At 38.1% G+C, this 22,546-nt stretch overlaps 1 protein-coding gene across 1 annotated transcript; it reads right to left on the bottom strand.

The window, feature by feature from the left end:
• Positions 1-17,881: 17,881 nt before the first annotated feature.
• LOC138880816 (uncharacterized) lies at positions 17,882-18,667 on the bottom strand. The gene is made up of 2 exons (XM_070160995.1): positions 18,371-18,667; positions 17,882-18,301 (listed from the first exon to the last, which is right to left on the bottom strand). The coding sequence occupies exons 1-2, from the start codon at positions 18,665-18,667 to the stop codon at positions 17,882-17,884; spliced, it is 717 nt and encodes a 238-aa protein (XP_070017096.1).
• Between the last annotated feature and the right edge of the window lie 3,879 nt (positions 18,668-22,546).

Raw genomic sequence — 22,546 nt, forward strand, 5'->3', positions numbered from 1 at the left:
GAGTTTATAAGGGTTTGGAATAAGTTTTCCCCGATTTACACTTTAGTCCCAAAAGTTCTGGGCAACTATACAGTCTACCGCGGCCGCGGCAGAATGCGGCGCGACCGCGGTGAAATTCGAACATTCTGCCTCACTTCCTTGGCCTGCCGCGGTCCAGCCGCGGTCGCGGTGGCCTTCAGCCCAGTCTTCATTTTGCTTCTTTCCGCTTGGGTACTTCTTGATTGGCTATTTTTCCACATTATTGATGCCAAAACACTCCATAGTCTCTTCCTAACTTGGACTAGTCCCTGCGAAACAAAAGAACACCAATTAGAGTATTTTGTTATCATTTAATGGGAGAACATAATTTGCCAGTTCGGAATACCGAAGGAGATTGCCTATGAAAATGGGCCACACTTCATAGGCTTAAAGGTCAAAAAATTCCTTGAAGACTTGAAAATCAAAAGAATCACATCTTCGCCATACCATCCGAGCGCATATGGGCAAGCGGAATCAACAAATAAGGTGATCATTCAAAACCTAAAAAAGAGATTGGAAGCAGCCAAAGACAAGTGTTCCAAAGAGTTACCGAGAGTGTTTTGGGCATACCGGACAACGGCCAAGTCAAGCGCGGGAGAGACATCTTTCTCTCTCGTATATGACACAGAAACTTTGATCCCGGTGGAAGTGGGAAAACCGCCCTTGAGGTACTTCCGAGCGGACAAAGAAATAAACAACGAAGCATTGCTAGTCAAATTGGAACTGCTTGACGAAAGCAGGGACTTGGTGCACATAAGGATGGTGGACCAGAAACAAAGAATGGAAAGTTACTATAATCGAAGAGCCAATCTCCGTTATCTCAAAGTGGGAGACTTGGTTTTAAGAAGTGACTCAAAACACCCGAGAGCTTAACGCAGGGATGCTAGTCCAACATAGGATGGCCCCTACCGGGTTTCAACTTTCACTGGGAAAGGATCATACGAACTAGAAAACCAAGATGGAGTAAAATTGTCGATCAACTAGAATGTGACTCACCTCAAAAGGTATTTATTACTCATGAGCACCGCTTATACTGAAAGTATGTGCTGCACTTTTTTTCCCTTCGTCTAGTTTTTGTCCCAATTGGGTTTTTCTAGCAAGTATTTTAATAAGGCATCAATAGAAAGCATACTACGAAGGAAACACCATCAACATAAATAAGACCTTTAAATGACAAGACATCAAAACGATAAATCATTGCGAGATGGTTAAATAGTCTTTGGCTCGGTGGCAAATTCCTAATGGGAAGCAAAACTCGCGACCAGACCAAAGGCTATTCAACCATTTACAAGTGTTTTCCCTACAAGCCATTGGGGGTGGTTAGATAATTTTTGGCTCAATAACAAAGTTCCTAACGGGAAATAAAACTTACTATCAGACCAAAGATTATCCAACCATTCACTAGTGGAATCCTCAAAGGAGCAAGACTTCTAGTATTCCAATTCGCATTCTTCGCATTCGAACACTAGGGGAGAATGATATGAGAATACGGCAACCTGATTGCCACAGAAACCAGGACTACGGAATCCTTGAACAAAAATGTCTCATCGGGACCAGGGACTGCACAGCCAGCCCCGTAGAAACAAGTTGTACAAATTAGCCACATGTAATGGCAATTTATTTTTCCTTCAGCAAAACGAATGCTTATGTACTTTTGAAGATAGAAGGAATAAAAGGAAGTCCTTTTATTTTTATTTTGCTTCTTGTCCAAACAATGAATTGATTTTACCATTTGAAAGTTAATCAAGTACTTCAAATACTAGTGTCAGAACAAACAGGAGATGTCCTCTTCAAGAAACATAATAGGGCCCTCTCTTATGGAACCCTCATAGTAAAGGGTTTGTTTCGGAAAAGTTTATGCCCGGGACCCAAATGCTATCGGGGGAAAATGCGCCCAAAGCCTTGCATAATTCGACGCATAAAAGTAAGTTTTGTGCAATGCTTAAACAAAAAGCACTTTTATTCATCAAACGTGCCAAGCAACACAAGTACAAAAATACAAAACGAAAACAATAAAGGAAAAGAAAGCAAAAAGCTAAACTACATCGCCCCCAGAATTCGGGGGAACAGGAGCACCAGCACCCCAGGAGAAGTAGACGGATCTGCCGTCGGCTCTGGATCTTGGCTTTCATTGTTATTCTTCTCAAGTTCCTCTTCGATTCTTGAGAACTCGAAACTGGAACCAGAAGAGTCAGTTGCGTCAGGTTGATCCGGGAGGCATCCTCGAGTGGTTAACTCCACTCTCGGGCCTTGGCGATTTCAACGTCAATATCAATGACGCCCGGTTTGGCCTCTTCCAAGAATTTTCTCCTCTTGCTATACATATAATATGATTTTCAATGAGGAGGGAATTCACTTTCGACACTAGAGTTCTAATTTAAGCTGATCAACCTTGGTCAAAAGGCCATCCTGCTCGAATCTCGTGGTGCTAAGGCTAAGATCAAGATTACGGATAGTGGTTATATGAACCTTATTATGTTCCATGATCCTCTTATACCTATCCTCCATCTGGGCGCGCTTCTTCTCGCCAGCAATAACCTCTCCCACTTTGGAGTTCAAGGCTGCCTCTAAGCTATCCACTCTTTTAATAGAGGCAGATTCACATTCGACAGCAACGAGCACAACATTTTGGACCTTAGACCTTTTAGCCTTGGCTTCTTGAAACTGTACATTTACCTGAGAGGCTTCTTGGCTGAGGGTCATCACTTCCTGCTCACTCTGTTTCAACCGAGCCTCTAACTCACCTGCCTCAACAGCTTTTGCTTTCAACACATGAAGGTGAGCAACAATTTCGTCCCTCTAGGCCAGTAACTGGTCCCGCTCGGACTGGAGTCCTTCTTTATCGAGGATCGACTTTTGAAGGCCCTCGGAAGTAAGGAAGTTGGCCTGCAAAGAAAAACCCAAGTTAAAAACCTGTCATAGCAAGTCAAGATGAAATAAGCAGTAAAGAGAATAAGTATGTTACCGCTGCCACATTGTGCATGGCATTATTTAATAGACACTCTCCTGAAAGAGAGTGCATTTTTTTCTTATCCTTTTCTGAATCAAGCGGCTTCAGATAATTGGCGAGTTCCACCGATCGAGACATCAGATGGCACTCGGTAGATACCGAGAGAGAGACATTCCTCCTTCTCTGGGGATCTGCAAAAAGGGGCGAATAGTTGTGCCCTAAATTTCCATGGTCTGGGGACTGGGGACTAGGGAGGAGGGACATCCTCCACTCGGGCGTTTAGGCCAGTAGGGGTGATGTAGTGGTTGCTGGTGATGAAGGTATGACCGACATGGAAAAAGATGAAGCTGATGGTATTATGGGTTGAGAAGCGGCTATGGCGGAAGCAGTGCTATTTATTGGTTGCTCACCAATTAAAGGCAGAAGAGGCCCGATACTCGGCCTCATGGTACCGGGAGCAGAATTAGGATCGGAAAGGGAGAATTGGCAATCTCCACCAAGTCAAATTCTCCCAGAGCGCTTGGGCATCGTCCTCGGCTGGGGTTGCAAGCATTGTTGTTGAGCTGATGAAGGTCATCGTCTCCTTTGTAGGGAATCTCCTTCCTCACTGGCTTCCCCATCATCGACCACAGTGGCTACGACTGGCTCGGGCGCGAATTTCTTCACTTTTTACTCTTCCCCTCGGTCGAGGAAGAACGCCGCCTTTTTGGTTGCTTATTCTCCAGACGGGGACTCCTAGAGGAAGTGCTTACACCAGAAGCAGATCCGATGACGCATGTGTTGGGTGAGAGCCTCCTTCAACAGCCTCGCAGCCTTTACGGAATCAACCAAAATGTCCTCCTTAGGGATGGTAACAAAGCCCTGCGGGAGACCTGAATCCAACAAAAAGGTGAGGTTAACCAGTTTTCTTATGTACAAAGAAGAAACGAAGGCAGAATAGGTTTTACGAGTCAACTTACCATGATTTTTGACCCTCCATCCATATTTGGGGGCCAACTCTTTCCACCGGCGGGTCTCAGGCGTGGTGATGTCCAGAATCTTCTAAATCCACCGATCCAAGCCTTCAACCCTTGGTGGTGTCTACCAAGTTGTTGAAATAATAAAAAGAGAAGGATCATCAACGATATGAAATAATCTTTTTTCAAAAAGAAAATAGACTTTGAACTTATGTGTACGAGTCTAGGATTTAGGGAAGGGTGGAATTGTAGCCAGGATGATATCTCTGGTGGAAATAATGACAACCCGCTCCATCCATCTACGGTCGTTGTCATTATCCATGCCAGTGAGCAAAGTATGGTGGCCACGTTTGCTGAAATTTATTACTCCCCCACGGAAAATCTTAGGGGAGTAAAGATTCATCATACGAGCCAAGGTGAGCTCCTCTTGCATTTCCTGGCACAGTCGCCGAAGACAAGATATAGTTCGCCACATCAAAGGGCCCACCCATGCCAAACAAACTTGGTATCGGTGGCACAATTCCAAAATCACGGGGTCAAGTCCCCAGCTCAAAGAAAACGTACCCAAAGTGAATGGGTACGTATAAACGTACATGAAGCCCTTCTTAGTGAAGGTTACTTGCTCCACCAGATCGGGAGCAATGATGTTCAAGTTATGGCAATCACAGTCTTCTTTCACAGCAGGAATGCTGGAAGGGCAGATAGAAGAAGGGAATTTGCCAACAGCCCAAGTACGGGAATTTGAAGAAGGGAACTTCTCTTCGAAGTCCTTGGTTGTGTTGAGATGTTTGGGGATGATGGTGCTCACCGTAGGGGGTCATCATCAACATCGATTTCTTTGTCTTTGCTCTCCTTAGGACCCCCACCGAAGAGAAGACCAGAGTTCTTGGAAGAGTTAGTGAAAGAAACTATGATCAGAGGAAGGTTATAAGAGTTCTTTGAAGAAGATTAAAAAGGATGAATGCAGAAAAAGTCGGATGCAAAGAAGTTGAGAGAGTTTGTAAAACTGTTAAGTGTAAAAGAAGGAGAATGAGACGTATAAGTAAAGGAATAAGCAGCTAAAATCGTGGCCATGATTACCTCGAGAACCGGCGAAAATATTGCTAAATCGCGGAGTAACATGCATTCGGGGTATTAAATACGGAGAGACATACGTCTTATCGAGCGTCATAAACTTTTCAGAAGGATTTAGAAAATTTTCCGCCAAGAAAGGAATCTTCATCAAATTCCCAGTGACACAAAGATGTGCCATCGGAAAGTAGGGGGACTATTTGTATAGGATAAAATCAGTTCACATTAAATACTCGAATAACAGAATGATACGTGGAATCAGAGACAGACGGAAGACGAAGTAAGTGGAAACCAAAACCGAGGACAACATCTTCGGTTGGCATCGGGTTGGCCCCGAAGGGAATATTATCAAAGAGAGCAAACAGATATTTGTCATCGGATGACATTCAATGAAGAATATTCCTTAGTATTAAATATACATATGTTACAGAGAATTTTGGCATTCTTGACCTGCCGTTACATATTCATCAATGACTCCCATTATTGTCATTTAAGAGGGGCTTGATCCTAGGACCTTGTTCCTTAGGTATAACTATAAATAGAGGCTTCAATAACTATTGTAACACACGAAAATCCTGACAAACTTATGCTACACATTATTCCAAGATAAATAATACTTTATCTTATGTCTAATGTTATTCTTATTGCTGCTTTCGGAAGCCTCACTCCTGGAGCCAAGCTGTCTGCCATTTTATCTCAATTTCAACGCTAAGTCTTGTATTTTATTTAATTTATTTATCATTTTTTGTATCAAATCGATTCGCTTGTCTATAAACCACACTATAAATTTAGCTATACTATTTTATGGGTAAACAAATATGTCATTGGTCACGTAGTTGCGGTACCTCAAAAATATTCTGACATACCTTATCAAAATTTATTAAGGCAAAAATAATTTTGTTTATGATGATTTTGACCGTAACAATTATTATGATATAATTTTCTTCGTAGCAGATATATTCACCATATGGATTGTGTAACAAAAGATTTTTTAGTACAAAAGCAATTAAGAGCTCCGAGGAACTAATTTGCTACTGTCCGGATGATTGAAATTGCTCATGACATTATTATTGTAGTAAGTCACAAAAAAAACTTTTTAGTTTCAAATGTATTAGCCAAAGTGGTTGGCATATTGAGACTGTAAATGAAAGTAAGAGTTTGTATTATTATAATCATATCGGGTAAATATAAAAGGTTGCCCGACTTTTCTTCTATTTGTACTACACAAATATAAGTATGATGATGGAGTCACATGCCACAAGTAAATTAAAGATTTACTGAAATAAATATTAGTCGGCATGACCGGTTGGCCATCCCGGTTCAGTTATGATGCAAAAAATTAATTGAGAATTTAACATTGGCATATATTGAAGAAATAGAAGATTCTCCAAGAATTCTTTTGTGCTGCTTATTTTCATGATATACCAGTTAAGGTTGGAATTGAATCCCTTGATTTCTGGAACAAATAAAAGGTGATACATATATATGGGCCAGTCACCTGCAATGTGGACCATTTACTATTATATGATTTTAAAAGATGCATCTATTGTATGATCACATGTGCGTTTGTTATCAACTTGCAGTTTGGATTTTTCAAGGTTGCTTGCTCAAATTATTAAAGCACAATTTTAGAATGTAAATTATGATGATTTATCTTGATAATGCTGGTTTAAATCCAAGTTGGTTTAGCAAAAATTGTATGCCTTCAATTATAGCTAAATCATTGGTTATGAGAACAAAACCTCTCATAAAGTTTGGTATGAGATGTATTATTTAATATACATCATCACTTGTGCATTCTCCCTATCACAATTGGTTCAGGGTCAAGAACCAAATAATTTCCATCTAGAAATATGAATGTGCTATATGATTTAATTATTCCACCATAATGTACAAAGATTGGTCCCAAAGAAGGTTGGGGATATGTATTGGTGATCCCAATATTAGCAGGAGAAAATAGGTAGCTGAAGAGCAATGCATGGAATGAATTATTATGAGTACATCTAGATCCTGGTACAAGAAAATATGAATTTAAAGTTCAGGTGATAATTCATTTACAAAATATTAGTCGCATTTGCTGACCCAAAGCTAAATATCATATTCCAGCTGCTAAATGCTCTAAATAGAATAAAGTCCATGATGGACATAGTCTATGGAACGCATAAAGCGTAATAGACTAATCGGTTCCAAAGATAAAACTCCTTGAAGAAGGAGATGAGCAAGTGATCCAGATGGTCATAATAAGGAGGCAAGTGCTCTGGAAGAGCACCATGACATCACACTTCATAAGAACTCATGGGAGATGCTCATGTACCTGAAAATAATGAGATAAAGGGATCTCGATAATTTATGTCTTTATTGAGTTATGATGGAATCGATGTAAAATGACCGTCGACGGTATTATTGATATAACGTAGCACTCAATATTATTAATATTGACGAGAATCTTGAGCTCAAATCTGTCATAGAATTTGGACAAATAAATAGTTGGCCAAATAAAAAATATGCAATCAAGATTGATTTTACCTGAAAAATATGAAGTTGGAAGGATAGTCCCAACACCTGAAAGTACAAAGTCAGTGGATGTTCAAATACGTTCTTGTGCAAAAAATAAAACGAAAAATTAAGTCGATAGACATAAATACGACTTGTGGCACAAGAGTTTTCGTAAATATCCTAGTATTAGTTATATGGAGACATCCTCTCTTGTGGTGGATGAAATCATTTCAAGTTTTAATCTGAGAATACATGAAAAACTTGATATGCGTATAATGAAAAACTTTGAAGGATTTAAATTGTTCTGAAGCACATAAAGATTCCCAGGAAATTTGTTATAAAACTTCAACAGTCCTTATATGATAAGATTTATTTTTATGTCTTAGTGCAATTAATGACTTATATTTCTTGCTAGAACCATGAGTATAACATTATATTATCAAGATTTAGATCTACTCATATATAGAGATAATGAAATAAAATTGGTATTTATTGAAAAAGAAAATCATTGATAAAGATTTATTATCCTAACAAATATTGTCAAGATTTTGTTGGTTATAGAAATGTAGGCATTTCTTGAAGTTCATTCTTCAAACAATCTATTTACATGCCAGGGTGCTGCTATATTATAATATTAGACAAGATAAATAATTATTGATACTTATTCAAGTCATGCAAAAATACTAGCAACTTATAAAGCAAGTGACTCAACATACAATGAATGTGTGATTTTTCTTTAAAATAAAGATTACAATAATATTAAAGATGATGATGCTTGCATAGCTCATTGAATGAAGGATATATCGAAGGAGTCAGAATAATGCATATTTCAAGAGAGATCTTTATCAGATACAATCTTCAACATAATGGTAAAATAGATGTTCAACAAATTTGTTTGCTTGATAATTTGGTGGATCTATTCAATGAAGCATTACCAACCTAAACATTTGGAAAGTCAAAATACAAGGTTGAAATGTATCATCTTCGAGAAATAAAGTGATGTTTTCATAAGGGGGAGACAAATACGTGTTGTACTCTTTTTCCCTTAGCTACGGTTTTATCCCACTGGATATTTCTAGCAATATTTTTAATAAGGCAGCAAGCAATGTGTATTACATGATTGTGTACTCTTTTTCCTTCACTAGGATTTTTTTTCCCACATGATTTTTTCCTAGTAAGGTTTTAACGAGACCCATTATAATTGGATATTGAAGGGGGGGTGTTGTAAAATACTTAATTATGGCGGATGTCCACAACTCCTAAAGGAGTAACACCCACTACTCTTCACCATTATCTCTATAACTCTCACTATAGTTGTAACTCCCATACTTCCATCATTTCCCCCATGATCTTCCTCCATGATCTCAAATATTTAATGCCATGTGATGATTTAAGCGTCAATACCACACAAGGGGGGAGAGTAATTTGTGTGGTACCCAATTTTCACTCTAGAAGAAACAGTTCTTCTATGTGTTCCAACTACTACTGTTGCGGAATAATAAATACAGAAAATAAAGAACACATAGATTTTAGGTGGAAAACACCCGGGTCAAGAGGTGAAAAAACCCCGACCTACTACTCAGTAGGATTTTCCCCAACACTTCACTAAATCACTGAGCCAAAACAGCATTTACAAAACTCTTTGTAAACCTAAGGATTACCTCTAATCCCGTTGTAGCAACCAACCTCTAACTGTTGCGACAACTTCAAGTTAACTCTAACTTGAACACTCTAGGTACCTAATACAATTGCTTCTATGAAAGTTGAAAGGTACAATATGAAAACACCTACTACAATTGAACTAGAAATAAAGAAAGACACATAAAACTCTTTATGGAGTTGGTTTTTCAATCTGGTTCATGTAGCTTCAGGTTTGCACACTTGAATCACACACGAATTGTTTGCAAAAAGCCTTGCTATTTTGCTCTCAATTCACGTTTAACTTCTGTATTTTTTGCAACACCTGTAATGTAAGAACATCTTGCAATTTATAGAGTTAGTAGATGAAGAAATAACTAGAGTTCTGATGCAACTCTTCCGTGGTAAAAGAGTTCTAGTTGATTTCAACTTCTAACTCCTTCCCTATCTTGGATAGTGTTCTCTTTGATTAAGGAGTCCTTCTCCTTATCAATTATGCAACCTTTTCGATCAGGAGATATTAAATACACCAAGTTAAGCTTATCTCTTTCACGTGTAACCCACATGCTCGAATCTGCCCGTTTTTGTGCACTTGAGGGATGGACCTGGTTCATCTTGAGTTCCTTTGTCAGTCTTCAAAACTAACATTTACTTGGGCCAACAAATTCTCCCTTTTTGATGATGACAAACTTTGTACTTTTCATAAGCTTAGGCCCTGTTTCAACTCAGCTCAACATCAACACAATGTTAGAAATATTTTTCCTTTTTATCACTTATCATCAAGGACCAGGTACATTAGGTTATAAATATCATTGTTCAAAGTGTAAATATCACTTGTTTAAAGCACAACCTTTTCCCCCCTTTTGGCATCATCGAAAAGTTGCATAAAAAATGTGAGATAACAAGATTTTAAAGCTTACTCATGGCCACTGAGGCTACTTCAAATGCAATCATGGATTAATCATCATAGATCAAGCTAATAATTTTAACCATCAAAGAAATATAAACAAACAGTTAGAGCAAAAACAATAAATTTCATTGATGATTGATAAGAGTCTACCACAAAGCATAAGAAGAAATAAAAATACTGAAAACATGAGCAAAAGAAACAAAAAATCCCGAACTGGGTCACTGGTTAATCTACACTAGGCTAGGAGGCTTAAGGCTGGGAAGAACTAGATGTTTGATTTTTGACTTGGAGGAGTTTTAGCACACCTTGAAGAATGACATCATTCTTCTCTTTTTCTCTTGCCAGCTCAGTCCTGAGAGCATCTCTCTTAGTCTTCATTTCAACCAACCTCTTCTTCAGCCTTTCAATCTCAGCATCCTTAGCCCCACTTTCTTGCACCAAAGCTCTGACCTTGCTAATCACTGGTATCTTTTGGATGAACTAGGTTCTTTAGGAGTGACATTGACTTCATAATCGCAAGCAAGCAGAGCATTAACCCAAAAATGATCCATGTTTGTACTAACCTCCCACTTTTTCTTAGGTACATTGAAATGTGCAAGCACAGTTGTGAGAATGAAGCCATAAGGAATGGTATGAGTTTTGGTTCCATTGTTAACTCTATCAAGAAGCTGGATTATAGCTTTCAGTCATTTTCTTCTGCAGGTCTTGCGAGGGTTTCCTCTACAGATGAACCATGTTCATCTCTCCAAACAACCATTGCACCTGCGTCTTTGGTTAAACTCATAGAAGTGGGTAAAAAATCAACCACTCTTGTCCCCTTTCCCCTCACAGTACTCCTAGAACCCTTGCTCTCATTTTTTTCTCTTTTTCATTTTTACCACCAACTTCTCCAGATTTTGTAGTCTCAACACCTGCTATAGATCCTACAAATCTATTTTCCAAATTTGCAGCAACTTTAGAAATTGTCTCAAGAGAAACTTTAGAATCAGAAGATGCATGTTCAATTTCGGAAGAACCACTTTCTTCCCCCTGAGTAGCAGACTTAAAAGAATCTAGGTAGTTTAATACGGTCAGAAGTCTTGAACGTAACCGGTTCACTTGTAACGGATAAGTTTACAGGAACTTTGGTATTTGGTAGGACTCTGCTCATGATCCAAATATAGTTATTTCAAATTATGCAGAATGTAGAAAACATACTGTGTTATCTTGATGAACCAGTTTCTTCACTGATAATTCTCTTGTGTAAGTCTAAATTTGCCAAAATAGAGAAAATATTATTAGAGATTAATGAGTCATTTTAACACATGGCACAAAAGTATACTATGAAAAGTATGAGATTGAGCAAGATTTAATTTAACTATACACAATTTACAGACTTTCTAACCAAATATTTTTTTTTCAATTTTTTTCATTTTTTTTCGTTTAACCTTGAACTGGTCCTTTTAGGTGATCTTAATCATCCCTAATTCCAACCTGTTCCTCTCAAAGTGATCTCTTCTTAAGGATTTTGTGAAGATGTTAGCAATTTGCTTGTCAGTAGCACAAAACTCCACGGTGATTAAGCCTTTCTCATAGTTGTCCCTAAAAAAATGGTGTCTAACATCTATGTGCTTAGTTCTCTTATGATGAACCGGATTCTTAGTCATACTAATAGCACTAGTGTTATCACAGAAAAATAGGGATGCAACCAACTTCAATACCAAAATCTATCAACTGCTGCTTGATCCACAAGAATTGAGCACGATCATGAAGCAACAACAACATACTCAGCTTCAGCAGTAGATAAGGCCACTGAATTTTGCTTTTTAGTAGCCCATGACACAAGACATGAACCAAGGAAGTGTGCCATACTTGAGGTGCTCTTCCTATCCATAAGGAACCCTGCATAATTAACATCAACATATCCTACTAGGTTAAAATTACTACCTTTTGGATACGAAAGGAAAATGTCAGTGGTACTTTTCAAGTATCTCAGTATTTGTAACGACCGATCGGTCGTTTTGAGCTCCGGCACGTCATTCAGCAGTTTGAGGCCATGAGCAGCTTCATCTCGGGAATATTGACTTGTGTGTATGGTCAGAATTAAAATTCAGGAAGTTTGGAGACAAATCTAAATGGAAATTCTTATTTTGAAAGCTTAAAATTGAAGAAATGAACTAGGATTGGAATTTTGAGTAAACGACCTCGGAATTGGGATCCGAAGGTTCCAGCAGGTTTGTATGATGATTTCGGACTTGGGCGTATGCCCGGATCAGGTTTTGGATAACCCGGGAGCATTTTGGCGCCTATTGTGGAAGATAGCATTTTAGAAGAAATTGCATCAGTTTGGCTTAAAATGCATTTCAGTGTTATTGATGTCCGTTTGGAATTCCGAGACTGGGAATAGTCCCGTATGGTGATTCTGGATTTGGGAGCACAATCGGAAGTGAATTCGGAGGTCCGTAGGTCATTTTGGAGCCGTTTGGCTAAATATAGAAATTTGAAGGTTTTTGAGAAAATTCGACCGGAAGTGGAAATTTTGATATCGGGGTCGGAATGCGATTCCGAAAGTTGGGGCAAGTCCGTAATGTCGAATGTGACTTGTGTGCAAAATTTGAAGTCATTCCTGAATGATTTTGGTAAGGTTTGAGACACTTAGTCTCTTTTAAGGAAGCTTAAGTTGGAAAAGTCAACCGGATATTGACTTATGTGTTAGAGCGCTCGAAATGCGAATTTTATGGTTCAGATAGATTTGTTAGGTGATTTGGGACTTAGGAGTGTCTCCGGAATATTTTTGTGATGACCGGTGTAGAATTAAGCTTGAATCGGCAAAGTTAGTATTTTGGCGAATTCCGGTTGATAGGTAAGATTTTGATCCGAGGCTCGGAATGGAATTCCGAGAGTTGGTGTAGCTTCGTTATGTCATTTTGGACTTGTCTGCAAAATTTGATATCATTCGGACTAGTTTTGACGTGTTTCGACATCGGATGTGAAAATTAGAAGTTTCAAAGTTCATAGGCTTGAATCCGAGGTGAATTTAGTATTTTTGCGTTGTTTTTGGTGATTTGAAGAAACAACTAAGTTTGTGTCATATTATGGGACTTGTTAGTATACTTTGTTGGGATCCCATGAGGCTCGGACAAATTTTGGAAGAGTTTTTGGAAGATTTTTGCCGTTTTGAGCAAAATGTAATGATCTAAAGGTTCATTTTTAGTTTTAGAGATCCAAATTTGATTCCGAGACTTTCAGAATTTTGATAATGAATTATAGGACTGATCTGAAAATTTTGGTCTAATTTTATCAAGTCGCGATTGGGTTTTTGACGCGAAACATGAGTAATTGTTTAACGAGCGAAATGGATATCGCACTGGGCAAATGAGCTCCGAATTGAGTTTTGATTGAAGGGTTGTGTTCATATTGTTATTTGTGACTCATAGAAATAAGAATCGTCTAATTCCGAATTCGTATGAAGGAGTTAGAGCCTTTTTAGTGAAATTAAAGAGTGCTGGTGCATCAGGTCTGGTGTGGCACTTTTAGCGACCAGATTAGCACCTTTAGCCACCAGATTTGGGTCTTTAGCGACCAGATTTGCTTATTAAAAGCTGCTGCATTTCTGCTCGTTTTTTTACCTATTTTCTTGCGAAATAACACGGTTTGGGGCGATTTTTGAGCAAGAAATCATGAGAAATCTTGAGGTAAGTCACTTGTGATTATTTCTACTCCATAATATTGAATTATCATCGAATAATCCGACTAGATTACATGTTTTTGAGGTGTAAATTGGGGATTTTGGACCTAGGGATTTGAAAATAAGATTTGAAGATTTGAGGGGTCATTTGAACTCCGATTTTGGTAAATTTTATATGTACGGACTCGTGGCGAGACGAGGAATCCGGTGATGTGACTTTCGTAATTTTTCGAGAAGTGAGCCCGGGGCTCGGGTTTTGCCAACTTCGTGATTTTTAGCGTTTTTCGAGTATTTTCGATTGGGTATTGTTCCCTTAGCATATTGTGATGTATTCGCTCTGATTTTGGTTAGATTCGACGCGCGTGAAGGTCGATTTGAGGGGCAAAGGCATCACAAGCTATAGATTTTACCGGTTCGAGGTGAGTAATGATTTTAAATGATGCACTGAGGGTTTGAAACCCCGGATTGCACAACATACTACTATGTTGAGATAAGACACGCGTTGTATGACGAGCGCGAGGTCATTTACTATTGGGGATTGTGACTTGGTCCATCCCAGTTGATATTTTTACTGCGTAATTGATAAAGATTTATTATTTTTCACTATGATTGGGGCTTATTGCCATATTTGGGCTTCGTGCCAATTATCTGAAATCTTTTGTGAATTTACATCACTATTTTCCTCACGAATTGAAATATTATTTGAACTCAGTCCAATTGAATTATATTATTTTGTGAACTCAGCTACATTTATACTCAACTCGAGATTTAATGATATTTATAATGCTGTTGAGCTGAGCACTATTGTTTTACTGATGCCCAAGAGGCTTATGATTATTTTCTGGACTGATTGAGGCCGAGGGCCATACGTGAGGATATGTTGAGTGATGTGAGGAGGCTTTCAGGCCTCGAGTGTTATATGAGGAGGCTTTCAGGCCTCGTGTGTGATGTGTGAAGGCTTTCAGGCCTATTGATATTGCGCTTGGGCTGTAGGAGCCCCTCCGGAGTCTGTACACACCCCCAGTGAGCGCAGGGTACCCAGGTGAGTTGGGAGTGGGCCCGAGAGGCCGTTGCTTGTGTGTGGTGAGTTGGGAGTGAGCCCGAGGGGCTGATGTTGTGTGCTGGTGAGTTGGGAGTGAGCCCGAGGGGCTGATACTATACTGAGATTTACATATTGAGCCCGAGGGGCAAGCTTTTGATTTATCCTTACTGTGGAAATTATTTGTCTTTACTGTTTTAAAAGAAGAATTATCTGATACTCACTATTTTACTGTATAACTGATTTTACTGCTTGGGATAGCGCTATATTGTGCCGTTATGAGATTTCATGTTTTCAGTCGTTATTTATTTTTATTACTCACTGGGTCGGAGTACTCACATTACTCCCTGCACCATGTCTGCAGATACAGGCAGAGCTAAGTTCGCTCCTGAGTGCTGATTCTTTCCAGGCCAGGCGGTGACTAGGAGTAACGAGGTAGCTGTTGACGTCCGCAACCCCATTTTCTCCCTTATCTTTGTTATTTATGATAATTCCAGACTTTGTAAAATATTAGTAAACTCTGTAGTAGCTCATGACTTGTGACACCCCGATTTCGGGCTGAGTTGGGATGGTTTTCCTTGTTCTATCACGTTTATTTCGCATTTAAGATTATATTGCCCATGACTTAGACTTATTCCTGCTAAGTAATTATAAAGAGATGTACTGTTTTGTTGATTGGCTGGCCTTGTCCTCACGAGAGGCGCCATCACGACCGGGTTGGGATTTTGGGTCGTGATAGTATTCTCTTGACAACAGTCAAGTGGGACTTCTTTGGATTGTCTGAAATTGAGCACAAAGACCTATACTGAAAACAATGTCAGGTCTGCTAGCAGTAAGATACAAAATAGAACCAATTATTCCCCTATACAACTTCTGATCAACAGATGAATCAGGTTCATCTATATCCAATTTCGTGGATGTTGTAATAGGAATGTCAATTTTTTAGATGTTCCTTCCTAGTTTTGTTACTGAGGAATAGGTTCATGGACAGGTTCCCTCGAAGTTTGAGGATCAGTTCCTCTCTAGTTAGTTCCCCCTGTCATGTTGCCCTGGGTAGAAGGACCTGTTCCATCACCTATTCCTTCCTGTGATGTATCTTCAGGCTAGACTGTGGTTTCGCCATTTGAATTTCTTATTAGCCCAAACTCTTCATTATCTTGTTCCTGCCTCTCAGAAAGAATGTTAGTTTAAAAAAAATAACATATACATCTTTTTCTACACACATAGTTCTTTTACTTTATATCTTGTAAGCTTTACTACGTGAAGAATATCCCAAGAATACTCCCTCATCACTTATGGTATCATACTTACCTAGGGAGTCTTTGCCATTATTGTACACAAAGCACTTGCATCTAAATGCCCTAAGATGGGATATATTTAGCTTTCTCCCTTTAAGTGACTCATAGGGAATCTTCTTAACAAGAGGTCTAGTCATGCAACTATTTATGATGTAGCATGCAAAAATTCAGCAAACTTAACACTTTCAAATTCAGTTCCATGATCAGACCTAATTGATGCAAGTTGATTACCTAGTTGTTTCTGAGTTTTTCAAACAAAAAAGGTAAACATGTCAAATTCTTCATCTTTTAGATGTTAAAAACAATGTCCAAGTAAACCTAGAGTAATCATCAACAAGCACCATCACCTATATTTTACCACCTCCGCTTAATGTTCTCATTGGACCACAGAGATCCATATGGACCCGTTCCATCGTTCTGGTGGTGCTTACCACTTTCTTGCATTTAAAATAGGATCTTACCTGCTTCCCTCTTGCACAAGCCTCACAAACTTTGTCTTCCTTGAACTTGATGTTAGGCAGCCAGCCCTATCACCAGATCCTTGGAGACTAATTTGTTGAGTTGACTCAGACTTGCATGTCCAAGTCTCTTGTGCTAAAGGAGGGGATCATTGTCCAGCACACTTAATCAAGTGAGTTCATTTTCTGAAAGTGTGGACAAATCTACAATATATGTATTGTTTACTCTTTTTCCCCTGCAAAACAATCTTGTCAGTGGTGAGATTAATCACAAAACATTTGGTAGAGGTGATGCTACCAAGTTACCTTGATCACATAATTGTGATACATTGATTAGACTGTACTTTTGGCTATCTATAAAGTAGACATTCTCAATAGAGTGAGAATCAGTCTTACCTACCTTTCCAACCCCAATGATCTCACTTTTCTTCCCATTTCCAAAGGAGACATTACCTCATTTGAAGTCCTCAAGTGAAAGGAATTGGTTCTTGCTTTCTGTCATATGCTTTGAGCAGCCACTATCTATGTACCATATTAGGCTGCTCCCCTTCACTTGGACCCGCAAAAGAAAATCAGGGGTTAGTCTTAGGAACCCAAACTAGTTTGGGTCCTTTTCTATAGGCAAAAGTGTAAATCAGATTCTTTTTAGCCCAACCTGGCAGCCTATTTTTCCCTTGAACAAATTCTTTATTCTTTTGACTAGCCTTTTCTTTTGCAATACATTCACTTTTATAGTGACCAGTTTTACCACAGTGTGTGCAAATTTTGTTCTCATGAAGTATGATGTACTTGCTTTTGGGATCCCACTTAGGTGCAGGGGTCCTGTAGCCAAGTCCTCTCTTGTTGCTACTATGGTGTTCGTGTAGCCATGAAAGTGCATCGGAGGACCTATTCCATTTACAGGTTCTGTCTAGCTCGTGCTTAACCTTGTTTAGATCCTCCTTAAGGACTCTTATTTGCTCATCTCTTTTGTACAACTCATCTTTCATTTTTCCTATATTTTTTCTAAAGTGAGTTGTGTGTGATCAACTTTCTTTTTACCAGTTCCTAATTTCAATTTTAGATTTTCAAATCTAAGCTCTAGGACAGTGGTGTCAAGTTCATGAACCTGGTTCTTTAACTCAACATTTTTACTTTCACTTTCACGAGCCCTAAGTTCCAGATTTTTGCACTTAGCTTTCAAAATCACATACTCCTTAGACAACTGTTTCTTTTCATTGTTTAGATCCTCAGATTCATCAATGAAGTCCAGGAGTAACTCAGATAGCCTTTCTTTAGACAAAAATTTAATCTTGTCTTTGAGATGAATTATACTTACCTCAAATTCCTCATCGGATTCTCCAATTGCCATAAGTGCTTGTTCATCTCCATCTTCACCCTCTAAGTCCTCATCTGAGCTTTCTCCCAAGAAACAACCATAGCCTTTGTTGATCCTTTGTTCTTCTTGGGTTGAACTTGTTCCTTCTTCATGTTCCTTCGTTCAGCTCTTTCATTCTTCCATTCAATTTCCCACTGAGGGCAGTTTTTTATGTGGTGATCAGTCTTCCCACACTTGTAACAACCCTCATTGGTTTGTTTTTCAGGAACCCTTGGTTTGTTGTAGCTTTCACTTCTTGAAGGACCATTTCCTCTCATTAGGTACTTCTTGAAGTCCTTTGTGATCGTGGTCATTTCATCCTCCTCTAGATCAGCACCTTCAGTGATTCTGAATGCTAGGCTCCTTTCCTTCCTGGGTGCATCCATCTTCATGGTTTGCCTTCTAAGTTCATATGTAGTGAGATTTCCAATTAGCTCATCCAACTTAAGAGTGACAATGTTCTTTGATTCCTGAATAGCAGTGATTTTGCTTTCCCAAGAGACTGGCAGAACCCTTGTCAAAATCTTCTCAACTTTGTCTTCTTCAAGAATAACCCTTCCAAGAGACTTAAGTTCATTTGTCAGTATGGTAAACCTTGTATACGTCTCTTGGATGGTTTCTCCTCCCTTCATAGTGAAATTCTCATATTGAGAGTACAACAGTGTTCCTCTTGATCTCTTCACTTGAGGAGTTCTTTCGTGAGCCACTTGCAAAGTGTCCCAAATTTCCTTAGCAGTAGTATAACTTTGAATTCTACTATACTCATCTGGACCCAGTCCCACACACAAGCCATTTCTTGGCCTTGGCATTCTTCTCCCATTTCTTCAAGTCTTCAGTAACGCAGTCAGCTCTTGTCTTTGGCACATCCACTCCTTCAGCATTCTTCTTTGTAGTTGCCAGGGGACCATCAGTGACTATGTCCCAGAGTTCATAGTCTTCTCCTATGATTTGATCTCTCATCGTGTTCTTCCACCAAGAATAGTACTGACCATTAAAGAGTGGAGGCCTAGCAGTGGATTGCCCTTCCCAGTTTCCAGGTGGTGCACTCATTTTGATCTTTTCCTAAGGTGTTAGCCTCTTCAAGGATAACCCCTTCTGATACTAATTGATGATTTAAGCGTCAATACCATACAAGAGGGGGGTGATTCGTGTGGTACCCAATTTTTGCTCTAGAAGAACCTGGTTCTTCTATGTGTTCCAATTACTACTGTTGCGGAATAATAAATACAGAAAATAAAGAACACAGAGATTTTACGTGGAAAACACCCGGCTCAAAAGTTGAAAAAACCCCGACCTACTACTCAGTAGGATTTTCCCCAATACTTTACTAAATCACTGAGCCAAAACAGCATTTACAAAACTCTTTGTAAACCTAAGGATTACCTCTAATCCCGTTGTAGCAACCAGCCTCTAACTGTTGCGACAACTTCAAGTTAACTCTAACTTGAACACTCTAGGTACTTAATACAATTGCTTCTAGATAAAGCTGAAAAGTACAATATGAAAACACCTACTACAATTGAACTAGAAATAAAGAAAGACACATAAAACTCTTTATGGAGCTGGTTCTTCAATCTGGTTCATGTAGCTTCAGGTTTGCACACTTGAATCACACACGAACTGCTTGCAAAAAGCCTTGCTATTTTGCTCTCAATTCACGTTTAACTTCTGTATTTTTGTGCAACACCTGTAATGTGAGAACATCCTGCAATTTATAGAGTTAGTAGATGAAGAAATAACTAGAGTTCTGATGCAACTCGTCCGTGGTGAAAGAGTTCTAGTTGATTTCAACTTCTAACTCCTTCCCTATATTGGATAGTGTTCTCTTTGATTAAGGAGTCCTTCTCCTTATCAATTATGCAACATTTTCGATTAGGAGATATAAAATACACCAAGTTAAGCTTATCTCCTTCACGTGTAACCCACATGCTCAAATCTGCCCATTTTTGTGCACCTGAGGGATGGACCTGGTTCATCCTGAGTTCCTTTGTCAGTCTTCAAAACTAACGTTTACTTGTGCCAACACCATGTTTATGACATTATCTATTATACCTCTATGTAATACTATAAATAGAGGAAGAGAAGTGATATTGTAGAGACTTGAAAAACACTTTGGAAAATACTTGATGAAATATGAAAGTTCTCTCTTTCCTCCCTAGATCTCTTGTCTATTTTCACATTTTATATTGTTACTTTAAGCTTAGTTTCTTAACACTTTTAATCCATATTACCTATTCTCATGGGCGAATCTATTCAGTAGGTACGAGGTGGTACGCCACCCGCAAATCTTGATCGAAACTTTGTATTTATTATGTGTATATGTATAAGAAATAGATAAATTCAGTTTTTGGCACCCAGATGAACAAAAGGCCGTAAGGTGCCAGTGGTGATTTATCATATGGTTCACCTAAGAGACGGGGGTTTGAGTCCATTCTGGTACATTTTTTATAAAAGTTTTTTAAACATGCGGAGCAGATATAACGTTTCAAATATTGTTAAAAGACTGAGTAGTGCAATTGTCAGTTTACTTCCTTGGAAAAGGGCGCAAGATTAAATTTATTATCCGTTTACTAGTTTTTAGAAAAATCGAAATCCCATTAGATTCAATGTTTAGAACTCTAAGCCCCTTAACTAATGACCTAAGTAATGTATAATCTTTGATTAATAATTATTTTGTTATTTATCTAAGACGTTAATGGGTAGTTATTTCAATAATTCTTTCTTCTTCTTCTTCTTCTTTTTTTTATTACTTTTTATATCACTATTTAGTCCCCCGGGGGGAGGGGAATCTAGCTAGTTCTTTAATGGGTTGGATTGAATTTTTCTTTTTAGGAAAAAGTTCCTAATTCTTGTGAAATGAGATGGAAAAAATGTTTGACATCAAAAATTCATATTGAATGTCATTCTTTTCCATCTTAAAGACGACGTTGATACGGAATAACTCGAACCAAAATACATCAAATCGGCAAAATGTTACCCTATTAGGATTGTATTAATTATAATATATCTACGTTTAAATTGGTGTGGCACCCGGTATCACCAAATCCTGGATCCACCTATGCCTATTCTTATACTCGACATAAATATAGTAGCATCCCCAAATTTTTTTTATTGTAAATGTAAAACAAACAAATTTCAAATATTAGAATCAAAGACTTTATCGTCTATATACAAAATTAACAATAATTCCAAGAAAAAAAGTTAAGAAAGAACTCATTGATTAAAAAAAATTGCACTTTATTTTATGAGAAATTTTCATAAAGCACTATCTTTTAGTAGTAATTAGCCATCTATAGATACCATTTGCTATATTACGGATTATAGATACTTTTTTTGTGGTTATAAGATGTATTTAAGCTATTGTATTCATGAATACAATAGCAAAAATAAGCGTGAATCAGGGAAGTCCAGCTAATCAGTTGTTGTATTCGAGTGTATTCGACTGTATTCATAGAGTGAAACATGAGATTACAACTGGACAAATTACTGTATTTGACTGTATTCACGGCATGAAATAAGGGATTACATTGTTTTAAAATGGAAAGTGAATCAACTAACATAATAGACACCTAATATAACTCGACAAACTCAATTATAACACACAAATTTTGTATTTTCAGTTATAAATAAGATTCTCAACCGAAAATACCCAAAAAATATAGCAATCTTTAGAGAAATTATATAATACATCTAAATACATAAATTATATTAATTAAAAAAATATATGAATACATTCATGGCATATAGCGAGACAGTGAATACAATGAAATACATAAAATACAGCGGGATACATTGAAATACAATGAGAGAAAAAACCCAGTGAATACAATGAAATACATAGAATACAACGAGATACATTGAATTACAATGAAAAAAAGACAACGAATACAATGAAATACATGAAAATACAATGTGATACGTTGAAAATACATTAAAATATATTAACAGAAAATTAAGTTGCTCAACCCCAAAATCCGTCATCTTTGTTCAAGAACAAACCCTAATTTCCAACTACTCCTAGTACAACAGATGCAATAATAACGTCATAAGCAGCAACAATAACAGGAAGCCACGACTCATTTCACTTCTAACAACAACAAGAAGCCATGGCCGCCATCAACAGAAATTGTGCCTTTGTTAAAGGAAGAGCCGGAGAAAAACGATTTGAAGGATGGGCACACGAAAGTTACGCCAAAAAATTCTTGGAACTTGAAAAATCTTTGAGTAAAATGGTCTATGCCCTCCATGTGATATAAGCGTCTCTAATTTGATTCACACAAGATGCTTAAAACACCGGCACACGAAAGTTGAAGGCTGTGGTCGGAGAATCCGGATGCCTGTGCTGCTAGAATCTTCCAATTAACATGAGAACTAGACCATAAATCCGACGGTGAGACTAATTTATCAATGCCGAGCATGAGATCTGAAGCTGGTATCCGAAGTAGGCCATGCGATCTAATTCGTTAAAACAAGAGAAATTTCATGGAGAAAGACTGGAGTTGAGAGAGAGTGTGGAGAAAAATCTGAAAGAATGAGAGAGAAAAATAATACAAGCGTATTTTATGGCTTAAGGGTAAGAGGTAACCATAAATAGATATTTGGCTATAAAAATCAGAAGAAGATAACTGTAGAATATAATTTTTTAAAAGGATATTTATTTAAAATAGGAGGTAAAAATTCCTTATTTT

This window comes from Nicotiana sylvestris, chromosome 11 (genome assembly GCF_000393655.2).
Source record: "Nicotiana sylvestris chromosome 11, ASM39365v2, whole genome shotgun sequence".
In the NCBI taxonomy this organism is placed as follows: Eukaryota; Viridiplantae; Streptophyta; class Magnoliopsida; order Solanales; family Solanaceae; genus Nicotiana; species Nicotiana sylvestris.

What these genes read in the sequence shown, in the direction of transcription:
- LOC138880816 (XM_070160995.1), bottom strand. Translation starts at nt 18,667, where the DNA reads ATGCCAAGGCCAAGAAATGGCTTGTGTGTGGGACTGGGTCCAGATGAG. An exon ending in TTGAGAAGATTTTGACAAGG is followed by an intron (nt 18,302 to 18,370) that starts GTTCTGCCAGTC and finishes GTCACTCTTAAG; the next exon opens with TTGGATGAGCTAATTGGAAA.